At 42.1% G+C, this 17,859-nt stretch overlaps 2 protein-coding genes and 3 pseudogenes across 2 annotated transcripts in view; 4 read left to right on the forward strand and 1 right to left on the reverse strand.

The window, feature by feature from the left end:
- The first annotated feature begins 2,714 nt into the window (after nt 1-2,714).
- LOC109484930 lies at nt 2,715-5,068 on the forward strand. The gene is made up of 2 exons (XM_019788288.1): nt 2,715-2,785; nt 4,106-5,068. Exon 2 carries the CDS (start codon nt 4,276-4,278, stop codon nt 5,011-5,013), a length of 738 nt encoding a protein of 245 aa, XP_019643847.1. The 5' UTR covers nt 2,715-2,785; nt 4,106-4,275; the 3' UTR covers nt 5,014-5,068.
- Nucleotides 5,069-5,263: 195 nt separating this feature from the next.
- Nucleotides 5,264-9,219, forward strand: LOC109484888 (annotated as a pseudogene).
- A 1,494-nt stretch (nt 9,220-10,713) lies between these two features.
- LOC109484889 lies at nt 10,714-11,524 on the reverse strand (annotated as a pseudogene).
- An 868-nt stretch (nt 11,525-12,392) lies between these two features.
- Nucleotides 12,393-17,859, forward strand: part of LOC109484910 — a 37,605-nt gene continuing 32,138 nt past the window's right edge. The window contains 1 exon segment of the mRNA XM_019788260.1: nt 12,393-12,592. The gene's annotated coding sequence lies outside the window, so the exon portion shown is untranslated.
- On the forward strand, nt 14,166-17,060 carry LOC109484890 (annotated as a pseudogene).

Raw genomic sequence — 17,859 nt, forward strand, 5'->3', positions numbered from 1 at the left:
ACAAGGTTAAAATGACTGATTTATGACGGATTTCCCGACAAACGGAAGTGTTTGAGCCAATTATGTCCATATAAGCCACAGAGTTGTTTGAGCTGCCTTTATTGAGAGAAGGGGTCGATTTATGAGACAAGAAGAGGCGAAAATGTCCAGTCCACCCGCTAAATCATTGCGAACTGAGGGAGGGGGGCGACATTTCAGCACCAAGGACAGCACCAGTGGTTAAAAACAAATGGTAGAACTATGAGACCATTGCCGACTACTACAGTAAGCAAACTAGTGCTTCCCTGGAAAATATATAAGATTTACATCAGCACATTTAAATTCATTGTTTCTCTTCAGTTGCAAGTTGCGCCGTTTCCTACAAGATGGCAAATTTTTTGCACAACTACCAAATACTCCTATGTTCAGCACCTGGTAACAGGGAACTGTAACTAGTTATATGGTTACTAGCTCCCTGGAATAGGCGTGACGGTGAAGTAAATCATTCAAGTGTAAGGGAGGAGGCTGTTGATAAAGTTCCTTCCGAGGATCTACTGCTTTGAGAAGCTTGGAGGCAAAAGCAGGATTACAATAGGCGGAAACACAAAGAAAGATGCCTGCACACTATCTTGAAGTGAAACTTTTATTTTCTAAACCTGTTCTTAGATTCTACGATCTTAATGTTGCCGTTTGGATGTCAAATGGACACCAACGTCACCATTCGAACTTCTGAACGGTTCAACACACTTTTTTCCTTCACACGTTTTCCTTCACCAAGAAAGTACATCATGACACTAAGTGCCAAAATGCAATGCAAATGTAGCAAGCGAGATGAGTGAATATTGTGAATACAGTATGTTTCCAAAAAAAGATAGACATACAATGGAGACATTAACGAACACAATCTAGAACAGTACTCTAAGATATTAATAGAACATAGAATATGCTAGGACAAAATACTTAATAATACAATGTATATACAAATAGTTAAATTTTTCAGCAACTGGATAACCAAAACAATATATTAAACAGACTAATTCAGCACTATAACCAAGATAATTCATAAATAGAACGTAACCAGCAAGCAATGTTTAAACTGTCAAAAAAGTTTCTTGATTTCCTCAACACCAATTTTGTAAGAACTTTACAGCATATTCTGTCATCTTTACAAGGCAGTGATGTCAACAAAGATGAAATGTCTTTTTATTTGAGAGGGAATATAGGCCCAATCCCATATAAACATGCAAGCCTGTAGCCAGGACTTTGCTGGGGGTGGGGGTGGGGTGGGGGTCCTATTGACGCGAGCTGGATCGGGGGGTCCAGGGGCATGCTCAACCAGAAAATTTTGAAAATTGAACCTTTTGAAATATCCTGCATTTTCCATGTCATGGTCCTAGCTATGGGTATGACATGGAAAATGCAGGCCATTTAAAAAATGTATGGTAAATCATAAATTAAAATATCAAGAAGGTGCAGCCTATGGTGAAAAACAAAAAAAAAAATGGAAATCATTGAGGCCAAGTGAGTGTCAGACTTTTTACCTCCATGAAAAATGGATGTTTTAAGTTAAAACTTTTGGTCCAACACAAAAAATTCTCTCACCTAGAGCTTTCGACCAGTCACTCTGGTCTTCCTCAGTAGACTGACCCAGTGAAGCTTGTCACGTGGCTTCTTTGATGTGTGACGTCAACACTGGACCTAAAGTTTTAACTTTAAACATGTAACTACCAACACAGATAAACTTTCCTGACAGAAAAATGGATGTATTGGTTTTGGCGCGTCTGTGTGTGTGTGTGTGTGTGTGTGTGTGTGTGTGTGTGTATGTGTGTGTGTGTGTTTCCGCACATTTGTAGTCAGCATAACTTCGGATTTATGGATTGTGATGATATTTGGTATGCTGGTAGGTCTTAGGAAGCCAAAGGTCAAGGTCAAATATGGGCCTCCTGGTGGCTGACCTTGGTACTGCAGAAGAACTTCCGAGAAAACAGATGTGCGGGGAGGAGGCAGCGCCTGCCCGGGTTGATTAATGAGTTTCTCCCACGGGAAAAGCCTACATGACCATATCCAGGCCAAAGGTGCTACTGTGTGTTTGAAACCAAAAACCTGTGTTATTTTGTTCTGTACTGTAGTGTAGTGTACTGTGTAAAAACATTTAGAAAAACTCATATATTTCATGGAGGTATATGAGGTCTCCGAATTCTTGTTGGTATTTGTCTTAACTATCAATCTTACATCTTCACTTTTTCTTAAAAGATTTTTCGTAGAAAATCTGAACCGTTATGAAAACTGCTACTTTGTACCTTTGCGTCAAAACTTGAAACAAATGTTTTCAAAGTAGCTGTCTACATCACCCTTATTTCCAAGTAAGACATTCCTATGATGGTGTGGTTTTAACTACACTACACCAAGACCAAGACAAGTCCAATGATAGAAACAGGGGTGGTGCACAGTACGACATATGAATTCTTACTTGCATAGTACGCGTATGTTTCACACCTTGTTGTGAGACACAAACACAAGTCGACTGAAAATCTACCCAAAAAGTTATGCTGTACCATTCTTATTCTAACCTCTTGGGTAACGAAACAGTCAAGAATTATGGACCCCTCCAAAACACCCACCATTGAAAGGTAAATACGGATCCCTTTTCTCACCCCTGTCGGTTAATGGAAAATTCCCAGGGGAATCCCCCTTCCGTAAAGGTGAGTCACGCCGGGGATTTCCGCTGTCGGGAACTTCCACTTCCGCTGGTGCCAGTCGTGAGCTGAGACAGACCATCAGTTTTATCTCTAGATGGAAGTAAAAGGTAAGTTTTTACATAGATAAGGCCACAAACATTTAACATTAACATTACAGCTGACACAACCGAACACTTTACACGCAGTGCGAACCTGTAGCTAGTAGGGATTAGTGCTCCGTAACAAGAATGTGTTGTTGGTTTGCTAGCCTGTCCCCCTCCCCTCTCAAAAATTATAAAAATTCAAATTTTTACATACTCTACCCTTTCTCAATGAATCATTAACAAAAATTCTAAATGTTTCTGGTGCACCTATCTGGGAATGTGTCAACTGCACTCGTGGCATTAGACTGATACGAGTAATTTTACTTCTAGCGTTATAGTATGTTTATGTCACTTGCTCACACAAGACCGCCATTCTTCACTCTTATACGCAGTGGAAAACGTAGATCTTTACGAAACTGAACAGGTGTGCAGATCTGTATGTGTCCTGATCTAGGAAACAAGAACATCATACCTGAACCTCAGTCCTGTTAGACTTACGACGAGGTCATATTCGTCGTAGGAACTCGAACGAATTTCATGCCGACAAATTCTTCAGGCAGATCGTGATAGAACCAACACAAACTACATGACAGCCGTTTCCGGAACAAGACAGTTGGATTTTTGGAACATAATTTCAAAACATATGCATGACTTTCGCAGGAATGACCTTAGTTTGCGATCGTGCGACGATTATATACAACAGATATGATCATGACCCGGCCCTTAAAGTATAACCACATAGCTGTTGTCGATGTGGGTGTAGTACGATACAGGACGCTAACTTGTGAAGACTTAGGTTTCGTGGTTAGAGGTTAGACCAAGTCATGTTCCTCTGTGAACATGCACTGGTTCTACGACTTCAGGGCTTTCGAGTAAGAGGTTATAGGCACAGAAATCAGGTCCATTTTGATAGTCTGCTGTTGTGGCAACAGATGACAACAGGTTGTGTTTGAAGTATCAGGATGCATGACGAACAATATTAGCGCCTGACCAGTCAATGGCGGATGAGTGTCATATTACTGTTTACCTGATATCAGGTTGACCCTGTTAAATATTAGCGTTTAAACGCGTGTTGTTTTCTGGGGTAACGGCTGTGGTACAGTAGATCGGAATAAACAGTATACGTTTGGACCTCCTAGAAGCTTTCTCGGGAACTGCAAGTATGTTACAGCCGTGGGCCCAGGAAAACGAAAGATGGAATTTTCGTGAATATAAAGATTCGTTAACGGAGTCCCAGTGAAAGATAAAATACATCGGCTGCGAGTTAAAGTTTTATAAAGCGTTTTTTAAAGACATGCCCTCGGTGAACCATATATGATTGGTACAATTTTTATTCTTCCTCAGGTCAATGAACCAGAGTGAGGTCGACAAAGATGCGTGTTCATCGGGATATATTAAAGAACTAGATAAGATAATGTGAAGACACTTGCGGACAAAACCGTCTATTTCGTATTTGATACACAGGGAAGACTATAATTGCATAACCAAAGAAAACACTATCAGGAGGAACAAATATGTCACACACCGAGCTGTCTACAGTGGTGGGCGAATTTCGGGAACTAGATTTAATCTTTAAAAGCGGTTCTGATCTGGACGTTGTAGAGAGGGGATACGCACGGAAGCTGGTTCACGCTATAAGTACTCAAAATGAGGTTTTGGAGTGTGAAGCGTTAAAAGGTCTCGGAGACTTGTACCTGCACAAAGCAAAGATGAACAAGCATAAAGCAGAGTACTTCCACAAGGCCTGCTCCATGTACATGGAACTCTTACGGTACTACACTAGTATTGAGGAGAAGCAAGTTGTACAGCATCGCATCAGATATGCAGAGAAATGTACGAAACTGGTCCATGATCAAGAGGTTCTAAAAGCGTGTGTTACGAATACAGGCAATACCATATTGGCTGTGTCCACGACCCTTCACGAAGTGAAAAAGAAGTCCAAGTTTAAAGGATATGGCACGATGCCCCTGGTTCAAGGTTATACAAATTCCTTAGTGAAAGCAATCGTGGAAGGAAACAAACGTTTGGAAATAGAATCCTTGAAGAGCCTGGGAGATGTGTACCTAGAGAAGGGGAGGGTTGGTAAGGACGAGACAGCGTTCAGTAAATCAGCTGGTCTGTACCGAGCGGCGCTGGACCGCTGTGAAGATTCAGACGGCAGAGAAACGCTAAGACACCGCATCAAGTACGCAGAGAAAGTCAAGGAACAAGAACGCAAGGTGAGAAAATGTTTATCTTTTTCAACCATATGATTTTTATATAACATGCTTTATTCGGCCTGTTGCACAGATATGTAGCCAGCTTTATGCGACTGATGAAATAATAAACCGATGTGCTTCTTAAAATGCATGTTTAGTTTATTTAATTGACAATTGGAAATCCTACTTTTCGTTACATGCTATTAGATAGGGTATTATTTACAAATCTAAGCTAAGTTTCCATCTTCATATTATCTTCTTTCCAAGGAAAACCGAGAAACGGGACGGACCAGAAACAAGAAAGATGGAAACAGCAGCAAAGAGAAACAAGAAGGTTTCACAGACAGGTTTGTTTGCTGTCTTTTGACAGGTTAGATAGATGCTCAGCCTATTCATAGTACATTTTAAGTAATACGCTCTGTATCGGCTAATGTTACAATATCCCAGTATCAATAATTGTGACTCCTTTTCTATAGAACGTACCAAGAGCAGCTACAGGAGGGCTGCAGGGCCCTGCAGACAGGAGACCTGGACACGGCAGAACGGAACTTTGCAGCTGCGCTCAAGGCCGTTCATGTGAAAGGCGAGTGATTCCGTGTACCTGTCACATGGTGACAATATAACTTTTATCAAAACCCATAAATTTCAGTAAAGATGGGACATTATGTCTTCCATGGTTTACAAAAGAGAAGTGAAACTCTTCAGACATAGTTTTAGACACATACAATAGTTTTAGACAATTAGATTTTATTATGTACATTCTAAAGTTATCTTAAACTCTGTTTAAATGTTTTTTTGTAACTCAATTTGTAACTTGCAATTAGCCTTCGGGCATGGATTTGCAATAAACTTCTTAAACTTATTACAGCAAGGTAAGTAAAGTCATTATAAAAAGATACACAGGTGTGTATTTGTGTATCACACACTGTGCCAGCTAACGTGCAAATAAGATTTTGAAAAAAAACTCTTGGAGCATAAGTATCTTGCAACGATCGTTTATATCATGTTCCAATGCAGGTCAGCACTCGAAAGAGGCAGAGCCCCTTTGCAAGTTAAGCGATGTCTACCTGAAGAGAGGAGAGAAGTCAAAAGACGGAGGTGATTTCACCAAGGCTGCAGCACTCAGTAACGCAGCACTGGTAAGAGCAAAGGTAGTAAACAAAGAGGGCATCAAACACACAATCCAGGAAATAACACAATCTTTTGTTCAGCACGTTCTGAGTATCGAACAAACGGTACCCACGGATAATATAGAGAAACACAAATCGGTGTTAACAGAATGCCGCTGCTATGTGGAAGAAGAAATCAAAAGAATTGAGCAGCAGATAGATCCTTACAGCCTAGATGACAACGACGCAGAGATGAGGGTGGTAGAGAAGAAGAGAGTAGAAGCAAACAAAGCCTTGTTTGACACTATTGTTCACCAGCGAAAAACATTCATAGCTGACCTTGTAGATGAGTGTATGGAGGTTATGGGCTCCCCTCCCTGCAAGTACGCCATGATAGGCCTGGGTTCACAGGCCACAGGACTAGTAACGCCATACTCCGATCTGGAGTTTGCTATTTTGATAGAGAAGAAAACAGAAAACAGTCTAGAATACTTTCACAACCTCACACATTACCTTCATCTCAAAGTGATCAATCTTGGGGAAACTATTCTCCCGGCCATGGCGATCAAGTCTCTCAATGACTTCGAGTCAAAGAACAAGCTTGACGACTGGTTCTATGACTCTGTAACGCCACGTGGCTTTTCTTTCGATGGGGCCATGCCACATGCATGTAAAACCCCACTAGGCAGAGGTAAAACATGCCTCCTTATTCGCACACCAAGTCACATGGCAAAATTTCTTGAAGATGACGTTAAGCTACATCTTAAGAAAGGCTACCACCTAGCGAGTGTGTTGGGAAATGTATCATTAATTACTGGAGAACAAGGCTTGGTCGATAAATACACCGTTGCATGGAATCAGCAACTGAAGAAAAATGGAAGTGAAATTGCCAGGCTACTAGCAAACACCACGTTGATGGAAAATACCAAGACTTTCGAAATGCAGGATCCGACTTCCCGAATGCAAAATGTAAAGAAAGAAGTTTATCGCTTTTCAAGCCTTGCTATATCTTGTTGGGCAATGCTCTGTGACATACAGCCGACTACAATCTGGGAGACTATCCAGAATATGTACAGGAAGGGTGCCATTAGTGATAAGAACGCACATCACTTAATGGTTCTGGTCAGCATCTCAGCAGAACTGAGGTTGCGAACTTACATGAACAATCGTGGTCAGGTGGAAAACATGTCAGTCTTATCGTCGATGTCAGTCAATGATGACATGGAGGAAAAAACAAAGAGAATTTTTCACTTCTCCAACGTAAAACAGCTCATGAGATACTACTACACGGCAACACCTTTAAAGTACTTTGTTCCGCAACTTAGCAACGGTCAACCAGTAGAAGAGCCCTCGATTCTATTTGACAACTCTTTACTACTGCAAGCAGATGTATACGAAAGTCTGTGCGACTACAACCAATCAAAGACATGCCTTGAACAGGCCCTTCAAACAGTGCTATCAACACACGGAACGGGTGCGATTCATCCTCACATTGACGGGTTGCTTCATAAGATGGGTCACGCCTGGTATTACCTTGGTGATAACAGAAAAAGCCGTCAACTATTATCAGCAGTCATTGCAGATGAAGCGGAGTATCTATGGTAAAGGCAAAGCACATCATAATATCGCCTCGTCACTAAACGACTTAGGTGCCGCCTGGAAGAACCTTGGTGATTACAGAAGGGCCGTCAGCTATCATGAACAGGCACTAGAGATGAGGCGGAGTATCTATGGTGAGGGCAACGCACATTCTGACATTGCTTCGTCACTAGGCAACTTGGGTAACACCTGGAGTCACCTTGGTGATTATAGAACGGCCGTCAGCTATCATGAACAGGCGCTAGAGATGAGGCGGAGTATCTATGGTGAGGGCAATGCGCATCCTGATATCGCCTCCTCACTTAACAACATGGGCAGTGTCTGGAGTCACCTTGGTGATTACAGAAAGGCCATCAGCTATCATGAAACAGGCACTAGAGATGAGGCGGAGTATCTATGGTGAGGGCAATGCGCATCCTGACATCTCCTCGTCATTAGGCAACTTGGGTACCGCCTGGAGTTACCTTGGTGATCACAGAAAGGCCGTCAAATATTTTCAACAGTCACTAGAAATAAAACGTATTATCTATTGTGAGGGCAATGCACATCCTGATATCGCCTCCTCACTTGACAACTTGGGCAATGCCTGGAGTGACCTTGGTGATTACAGAAAGGCCGTCAGCTATTATGAACAGGCACTAGACATGAGGCGGAGTATCTATGGTGAGGGCAAAGCACACCCTGATATCGCCTCGTCATTTAACAACTTGGGTACCGCCTGGAGTTACCTTGGTGATCACAGAAAGGCCGTCAAATATTTTCAACAGTCACTAGAAATGAAACGTAGTATCTATGGTGAGGGCAACGCACATTCTGACATTGCCTCGTCACTAGGCAACTTGGGCAATGCCTGGAGTCACCTCGGTGATTACAGAAAGGCCGTCAGCTATCATGAACAGGCACTAGACATGAGGCGGAGTATCTTTGGTGAGGGCAAAGCACATCCTGACATCGCCTCGTCACTAGGCAACTTGGGCAATGCTTGGAGTGACCTTGGTGATTACAGAAAGGCCGTCAGCTATCATGAACAGGCACTAGACATGAGGCGGAGTATCTATGGTGAGGGCATAGCACATCCTAACATCGCTTTGTCACTAGGCAACTTGGGCAATGCCTGGAGTGACCTTGGTGATCACAGAAAGGCCGTCAGCTATTATGAACAGGCACTAGAGATGATGCGGAGTATCTATGGTGAGGGCAAAGCACATCCTGATATCGCCTCGTCACTAGGCAACTTGGGCAATGCCTGGAGTGACCTTGGTGATCACAGAAAGGCCGTCAGCTATTATGAACAGGCACTAGAGATGATGCAGAATATCTATGGTGAGGGCAACGCACATCCTGACATCGCCTCGTCACTAGGCAACTTAGGCAATGCCTGGAGTCACCTTGGTGATTACAGAAAGGCCGTCAACTATCATGAACAGGCACTAGAGATGAGGCGGAGTATCTATGGTGAGGACATTGCACATCCTGACATCGCGAACTCACTTATTAACTTGTGCGTTACCTGGACAGACTTTGGTGATCACATAATGGCCGCATCTTACTACGTTCAGTTTACACGGATAAAGCAGATGATTGATGGCACTTTTAGGCCCTGACATTGCTAATATACTGAAAAACTTTTTGTGTCCCAGAAATTGTGCAATAGCTACACAGAAAGCAGTTAAATAAGAATGTATCATCAACAATCATTATGAACTATGACGAATTTATATTGTTTTGAAAACGAAAGCGAACAGCAATGTTGTTTGGTATAAATTTGCCGTCACATTTTCCCGTTTTTTCAAAATATTGCAATATCCAGAAATGTACAAACATTGCAAGATTCAGCAATGTACATTTGGATACGTAGTATTGAAGGACCCACAACTGCATCGTTTTAAAAACCATCTTAATTCCACAATGATGTTCACCATCAATTAACTAATCCAATAGAATGTTTGAAACTAGTGAAAACTGTGGTCATTATGGTCAAGTAAACCGTATGGAGAAATCATGTAAAGTACAGAAATTGTAGCTTGCTCTAGTTGTTTAATTACACAATTGTTGGCAACGGTATAAAATGACAGTACAACGGGAAGTCAACATTCAGAAATCTTTTACCATGAAACGTTTTATCGCTTTCAGCAAGGACAAACTGTTTCCAACAAAACATTCCAATTCTATGCTATCAATGTGGATAACTGTGCAGTCATTTCGGTTAAATCTAAACAATAAGGGCTCCAAATGATCGTTTGAACTGTAATATGTAATGAGGTTGCTAGATGGCGCTACTGCACACATGGCAGGGATGGTATGAGTTTGAATGGTCACCAATAGTTGCCATGAGCAATATCTACCTACATAGAAACTACAGAAGTTTGGCAAAACGTCAATCAACGTTAGTCAAGCCTTTGTCCAAATTTGCAGTTTTCTTGACGTTGAAATTGAATTGCTGAATCTAATGAGATTTTGCTAAAATTAAATGTACCTGCACAAAATAAACTGCTCCTCCACTCACTTTGAAAGTGGCTGTACTAGAACCTTTGTTGTTAATGTTTTCTAGGAGAATTACTACAATGCATAACTATGCCGACTGTATAATGCACCAAGAAAATGCGAACTTTTAACACATTTTGGTATCTTACGCCAAAACCGTGAGATGCATTGTACCTTTCAATGAAACCAGTTCATTCTTTAACTTCTCTAAAGCGTTAACGGAATGTTGGATAATTGAAAGAATCATGCAACAGCAACTTCGAATTCCGGAAATAACAACGGAAACAGCTGAGAATTCTTGACAAAACGAGAGGAAATTTTAGTGGAAAGAAATCAGGTTGTTGAACAAAACTTTGCATCAATTATTAAAGTTCATGTCCGTTTACAAATTCAGACCAAAAGGTTCAGTTTAGATTCACAACGGACCCCTAGATGCCAAAACGTTATTGTGTTCATCAATTGCTAAAAAATGTAGGTTAAAAAGCTCTGGTTCAAATTTAACCCCACTTATTTGCACGCATGCACAAGGTATATTTCACAAATGAAGTATAACATTGTCAAATCAGTCCTCTGGCCCAAACATTTAAGGCGCCTCTTTCAGAGCCACGCGGACCAGTTCTTCCCATTACCAGCGCTTGATGTAGGTCCCGCGTTCCTTCTCATCTTATAACAACTTGCTGAGGGTCTTCTTAATGCCTTGTAGCTCCAATAAACTCAGTCCTCGTGTGTCCGGTAGCTCGTAAGATGTGCGATCGGGCACGGCAGCGGCAATGTTCTTAAGAACTGGGTACTGGAGAACTTTCGGAGTGGTGGTGGCGAGTTTGGACCGAAGGGATTCGGCATGAGCGAGAAACGTTTCCGCATAGTCTCTCAAGACGGAGCTCCGCCCACTGGCACAGCTGGTCGACTGACGACATCACCTCTTTATACTGTGGGTCTTCTGCTTCCTTGTGTTTGGGCGATGGGGTAGTTGCTGTAAGAGACGATCCTTCTCCCAGGGAAAACGTTGTCGTCTGATTGCATGCATCCTTGCCATTGTTGTCGGGCGCTTCCATCTCTTTTCCATGGACAACTGAAAGACTGTGGCGCTCTGTTACATCACCTTCTCCGGCAGCAGGACGTTTGTCTGCTGTATCTGGGTTTGAAGCTGGGAGGTCGAACGCCGAGCTTGTCGAAGACTCTGCGCTGACGACTGCGTTGTCGCCGGCAGCGGAGGGAGGTGAGCTGTCCTTGCCGCTGTCGGCCGATGGTGCGCCCGGCTGTTTTCCATGGGAAACATAGATCTTCCCATTCTCCGGCTCTGGTTTATCTTGCAGCTCCGTCTTGATGGTCCCCTCGGAAGTCTTGACTGGGTCTAAATAGAATAGACGCATTACAGGTGTTTTTGAGGACCTATTTTCAAAATTGAAATCATACATACATGGATTTCATCTTTTAGCTGGATTTAAGGAAAAAAATTTTCTGAAAATGCATATCTTCGTTTGAATAGTTCCACTGATTGAAAACGAAGCTTTAGCATAGAGTATGAAAAATGAAGAAGGGATCACTGTGCCGTTAGATGAATTCTATGACTTAAAGGTACCAAAACCAGTTAGCAGTAACAGTTGTACCAAATTTAAAGATGACTGTTATCATAACTTTGACATTGAGACATATGGGGTATTGGAGGTGCTTACAGTCATGTACAATTGTATATGAGGCTAGTCTTATAGCTAAGGTACAAATGTACTCATTAATTGGTAGTTGTCTTAACTATGAATCTTAAATCTTCACTTATTCTTTAAGATTTTTCGTAGAAAATCTGAACCGTTATGAAAACTGCTACTTTGTACCTTAGCATGAAAGTTCATCTGTGTTGGTATATAACATTATGATAACAGTTCAACTTTACTCAACCAACACCAAGGTGTTGGTTAAGTAAAGTTAAACTGTTATCATAATGCTACTTTGTACCTTTGTGTCAAGACTTTTTAAAGTCTAAAAAAATGTTTTCAAACTAGCTGGCTACATCACCCTTATTTTCAAATAAGACATTCCTATGATGATGTGGTTTTAACTACACTACACCAAGACCAAGACAAGTCCAATGATAGAAACAGGGGTGGTGTATAGAACGACAGGTGAATTTATACTTGCATAGTACGGGTAGTCTTCACACCTTGTCAGACACAAACACACGTCTTATGACTGAAAATCTACCTAAAAAGTTATGTTGTATCATTCTTATTCTTACGCCATCTCCTCCAAAACACCCCTCATTGACAGATAAATACGGGTTCTTTATCCCATCCCTGTCGGTTAATGGAACATTCCCAGGGGAATCCCCCTTCCGTAAAGGTGAGTCACGCCGGGGATTTCCGCTGTCGGGAACTTCCGCTTCCGCTGGTGCCAGTCGTGAGCTGAGACAGACCAACAGTTTTATCTCTAGATGGAAGCAAAAGGTGAGTTTTTACATAGATAAGGCCACAAACATTTATCATACATACAGCTGAGAATTCAAACTGAACACTTTAAAATTTCACGCAGTGTGAACCTATAGCTAGTGGGGATTAGGGCTTCGTAACAAGAATGTATTGCTGATTTGCTAGCCTGTCCCCCTCCCCTTGAAAATTATGAAAATTCACATTTGCGTACTCTACCCTTTTCTCAATAAATCATTAACAAGAATTCTAAATGTTTTCGGTGCACCTATCTGGGAATGTGTCAACTGCACTCGTGGCATTAGACTGATACGAGTAATTTTACTTCTAGCGTTATAGTATGTTTGTGGCATTTGCACACACAAGACCGCCATGCATTCTTCTTTCTTATATGCAGTGGAAAACGTAGATCTTTACGAAACTGAACAGGTGTGCAGGGCTGTATGTGTCCTGATCTGAGAAACAAGAACATCATACCTAAACCTCAGGCCTGTTAGACTTTAATGCGACGCGGTCATATTCGTCGTAGGTATACGTACTCGAACGAATTTAATGCCGACAAATTCTTCAGGCAGATCGTGATAGAACCAACACAAACTACATGACAGCCTTTTCCGGAACAAGACAGCTGGATTTTTGGAACACATGCATGACTTTCGCAGGAATGCCCTTAGTTTGTGATCGTGCGACGATTATATACGACATATGAGACCCAGCCCATGAAGTCACCGCATAGCTGTTGTCGATGTGGGTGTAATAACATACAGGACGCTAATGCTGAAGGTTTCGTGGTTAGCAGTTAGACCAAGTCATGTTCCTCTGTGAACATGCACTGGTTCTACGACTTCAGGGCTTTAGAGTGACACGTTATAGGCACAGAAACCAGGTCCATTTTTAATAGTCTGCTGTTGTGGTAACAGATGACAACAGGTTGTGTTTGAAGTATCAGGATGCACGACGTACAACATTAGCGTCTGACCAGTCAATGGCGGATGAGTGTCATATTACTGTTTACCTAATGTCAGGTTGACCCTGTAAATATTAGCGTTTAAACGCGTGTTGTTTTCTGGGGTAACGGCTGTAATACAGTAGATCGGAATAACAGTATACGTTTGGACCTCCTAGAAGCTTTCTCGGGAACTGCAAGTATGCTCAGCCGTGGACCCAGGAAAACGGAAGAAGGAATTTTTTCGTGAATATAAAGATTCGGAATCCCAATGAAAGATAAAACTCGTCGGCTGCCAGTTTAAGTTTTATCAAGCTTTTTTAAAGACATGCCCTCGGTGAACCATATATGATTGGTACAATATTTATTCTTCCTCAGGTCAATGAACCAGAGTGCGGTCGACAAAGATGTGTGCTCGTCGGGATATTAAAGAACTAAATAAGATAATGTGAAGACACTTGCGGACAAAACCTTCTATTTCGTATTTGATACACAAGGAAGACTATAATTGCATAACCAAAATGCATGTTCTGTATATTCAATTGACGATTGGAAATCCTACTTTTCGTTACATGCTACTAGGTTATTGTTAACAAATCGAGTTTCCATCTTTATTTTGTCTTCTTTCCGAAGAAACGCCAAGAAACCATGGAAACGGGACGAACCAGAAACAAGAAAGTTGGAAACAGCAGCAAAGAGAAACAGGAAGTCGCAGACAGGTTTGTCAGTTTGCTGTCATTTTAGTTTGCACGGACAAGATTAAACTGATGCTCAGCCTATTCACGGTATACTCTATGTCCCATGTCCTGTATCCCAGTATCAACAATTATAACTGCTTTTCTACAGAACGTACCAAGGCCACCTACAGGAAGGCTGCAGCGCCCTGCAGACAGGAGACCTGGAAACGGCAGAACGTAACTTTGCAGCTGCGCTCAAGGCCGTTCATGGGAAAGGTGAGGGATTCCGTGTACCTGTCACATGTTGACAATATTAATCTAGCTTTTATTAAAACCCACAAATTTTAGAAAAGGTGGGGCATTATTTCTTCCAAAGAGAAGTCAAACCCTTCAGACATAGTTTTAGACATAGCAATAGTTTTTGACAATTAGATTTCTTTATGTACATGTTGAAGTTATCTTATACTCTGTCAGGTCAGCAATGGAAAGAGACAGAGCCCCTTTGCAAGTTACGCGATGTCTACCTGACGAGAGGGGAGCAGTCAAAAGACGGAGGTGATTTCACCAAGGCTGCAGCACTCAGTAACGCAGCACTGGTGAGATCTAAGGCAGTAAACAAAGAGGGCATCAAACACAAAATACAGGAAATAACACAATCATTTGTTAAGCACGTTCTGAGTATCGAACAATCGGTACCCACGGATGACATAGAGAAACACAAATCGGTGTTAACACAACGTCGATGCTATGTTGAAGAAGAAATCAAAAGAATTGAGCAGCAGATAGATCCTTACAGCCTTGATGACAACGACCCAGAGATCATGGAAGTAGAAAAGAAGAGAGTGGAAGCAAACAAAGCCCTGTTTGACACTATTGTTCATCAGCGAAGAACATTCATAGCTGGCCTTGTAGATGAGTGTATGGAGGTTATGGGCTCCCCTCCCTGTAAGTACGCCATGATAGGACTGGGTTCACAGGCCACAGGATTAGTAACGCCATACTCCGATCTGGAGTTTGCTATTTTGATAGAGAAGGAAACAGAAAACAGTCTAGAATACTTTCAAAACCTCACATATTACCTTCATCTCAAAGTGATCAATCTTGGAGAAACCATTCTCCCGGCCATGGCGATCAAGTCTCTCAATGACTTCGAGTCAAATAACAAACTTGACAACTGGTTCTACGACTCTATAACGCCACGTGGCTTTTCTTTCGATGGAGCCATGCCACATGCATGTAAAACCCCACTAGGGAGAGGTAAAACATGCCTTCTTATTCGCACACCAAGCCACATGGCAAAATTTCTTGAAGATGACGTTAAGCTACATCTTAAGAAAGGCTACCACCTAGCGAGTGTGTTGGGAACTGTATCATTAATTACCGGAGAACAAGGCTTGGTCGACAAATACACCGTTGCATGGAATCAGCAACTGAAGAAAAATGGAAGTGAAATTGCCAGGCTACTAGCAAACACTATGTTGATGGAAAATACCGAGACTTTTGAAATGCAGAATCCAACTGCCCGAATGCTGAATGTAAAGAAAGAAGTTTATCGCTTTTCAAGCCTTGCTGTATCTTGTTGGGCACTGCTCTGTGACATACAGCCGACTACAATCTGGGAGACTATACAGACTATGTACAAGAAGGGTGCCATTAGTGATAAGAACGCACATCACTTAATGGTTCTGGTCAGCATCTCAGCAGAACTGAGGTTGCGAACTTACATGAACAATCGTGGTCAGGTGGAAAACATGTCAGTCTTGTCGTCAATGTCAGTCAATGATGACATTGAGGAAAAAGCCAAGAGAATTTTTCACTTCTCCAACGTAAAACAGCTCATGAGATACTACTACACGGCAACACCATTGAAGAACTTTGCTTCGCAACTTATCAACGGTCAACCAGTAGAAGAGCCATCAATTCTATTTGACGACTCTTTAATTCTGCAAGCAGATGTATACGAAAGTCTGTGCGACTACAACCAATCGAAGACATGCCTTGAACAGGCACTTCAAACAGAGCTATCAACACACGGAACGGGTGCGATTCATCCTCACATTGCTAGGTTACTGTATAAGATGGGCAACGCCTGGTATTACCTTGGTGATAACGGAAAAGCCGTCAACTATCACCAGCAGTCATTACAGATGACGCGGAGTATCTATTGTAAAGACAAAGCACATCATAATATCGCCTCGTCACTAAACGGCTTAGGTGCCGCCTGTAGTAACCTTGGTAATCACAGAAAGGCCGTCAGCTATTTCGAACAGGCACTTGAGATGAGGCGGAGTATCTATGGTGAGGGCAACGCACACCCTGATATCGCCTCGTCATTTAACAACTTGGGTATTGCCTGGAGGGAACTTGGTGATTACAGAAAGGCCGTCAGCTATTTCGAACAGGCACTTGAGATGAGGCGGAGTATCTATGGTGAGGGCAACGCACACCCTGATATCGCCTCGTCATTTAACAACTTGGGTATTGGCCTGGAGGGAACTTGGTGATTACAGAAAGGCCGTCAGCTATCAAGGTACAGGCACTAGAGATGATGCGGAGTATCTATGGTGAGGGCAACGCACACCCTGATATCGCCGCGTCACTTAACAACTTGGGTACCGCCTGGAAGGACACTTGGTGATCATAGAAAGGCCGTCAGCTATTATGAACAGGCACTAGAGATGAGGCGGAGTATCTATGGTGAGGGCATCGCACATCCTGATATCACCGGGTCACTTAACAACTTGGGTAATGCCTGGAGTGACCTTGGTTATCATATAAAGCTTTAAGGCCGTTAGCTATCAAGAACAGGCACTAGAGATGATGCGAAGTATCTATGGTGAGGGCAACGCACACCCTGATATCGCCTCGTCACTTAACAACTTGGGTAATGCCTGTAGTGACCTTGGTGATCGTAGAAAGGCCGTCAGCTATCATGAACAGGCACTAGAGATGATGCGAAGTATCTATGGTGAGGGCAACGCACACCCTGGTATCGCCTCGTCACTTAACCAACTTGGGGAATGCCTGGAGTCACCTTAGTGATTACAGAAAGGCCGTCATCTATCATGAACAGGCACTAGAGATGATGCGAAGTATCTATGGTGAGGACAACGCACATCCTGATATCGCGAACTCACTTAACAACTTGTGCGTTGCCTGGAGAGACTTTGGTGATCGCAGAAAGGCCGCCTCTTACTACGTTCAGTTTACACGGATAAAGCAGATGATTGATGGGACCTTTAGGCCCTGACATTGCTAATATACTGACGAACTTTTTTTGTCCCAGAAATGGTTCAATACCTACACAGAAATCAGTTTTAAAAATGAGAAAGTATCCTTAACAATCATTATGAACTTTGACGAATTTATGTTGTTTTGAAAACGAAAGCCAACAGCTATGCTGTTTGATATAAATTTGCCGTCACATGGTTCACGTTTTTCAAAACATTGCAAAATCCAGCAATGTACAAACATTGCAAGATCCATCAATGTACATTTGGATACGTAGTATTGAAGGACCCAGAACTTTATCGTTTTAAATACTAGTACTATTTTAATTCCACAATGATATTCACCATCAATTAACTAATAGAATGTTTGAAACTAGTGAAAACTATGGTCATCATGGTCAATTAAGGAAAACGTATGGAGAAATTGTTTTAGCT

The sequence above is a fragment of the Branchiostoma belcheri genome, unplaced genomic scaffold (assembly GCF_001625305.1).
Source record: "Branchiostoma belcheri isolate BF01 breed outbred unplaced genomic scaffold, Haploidv18h27 scaffold71, whole genome shotgun sequence".
NCBI lineage: Eukaryota > Metazoa > Chordata > Leptocardii > Amphioxiformes > Branchiostomatidae > Branchiostoma > Branchiostoma belcheri.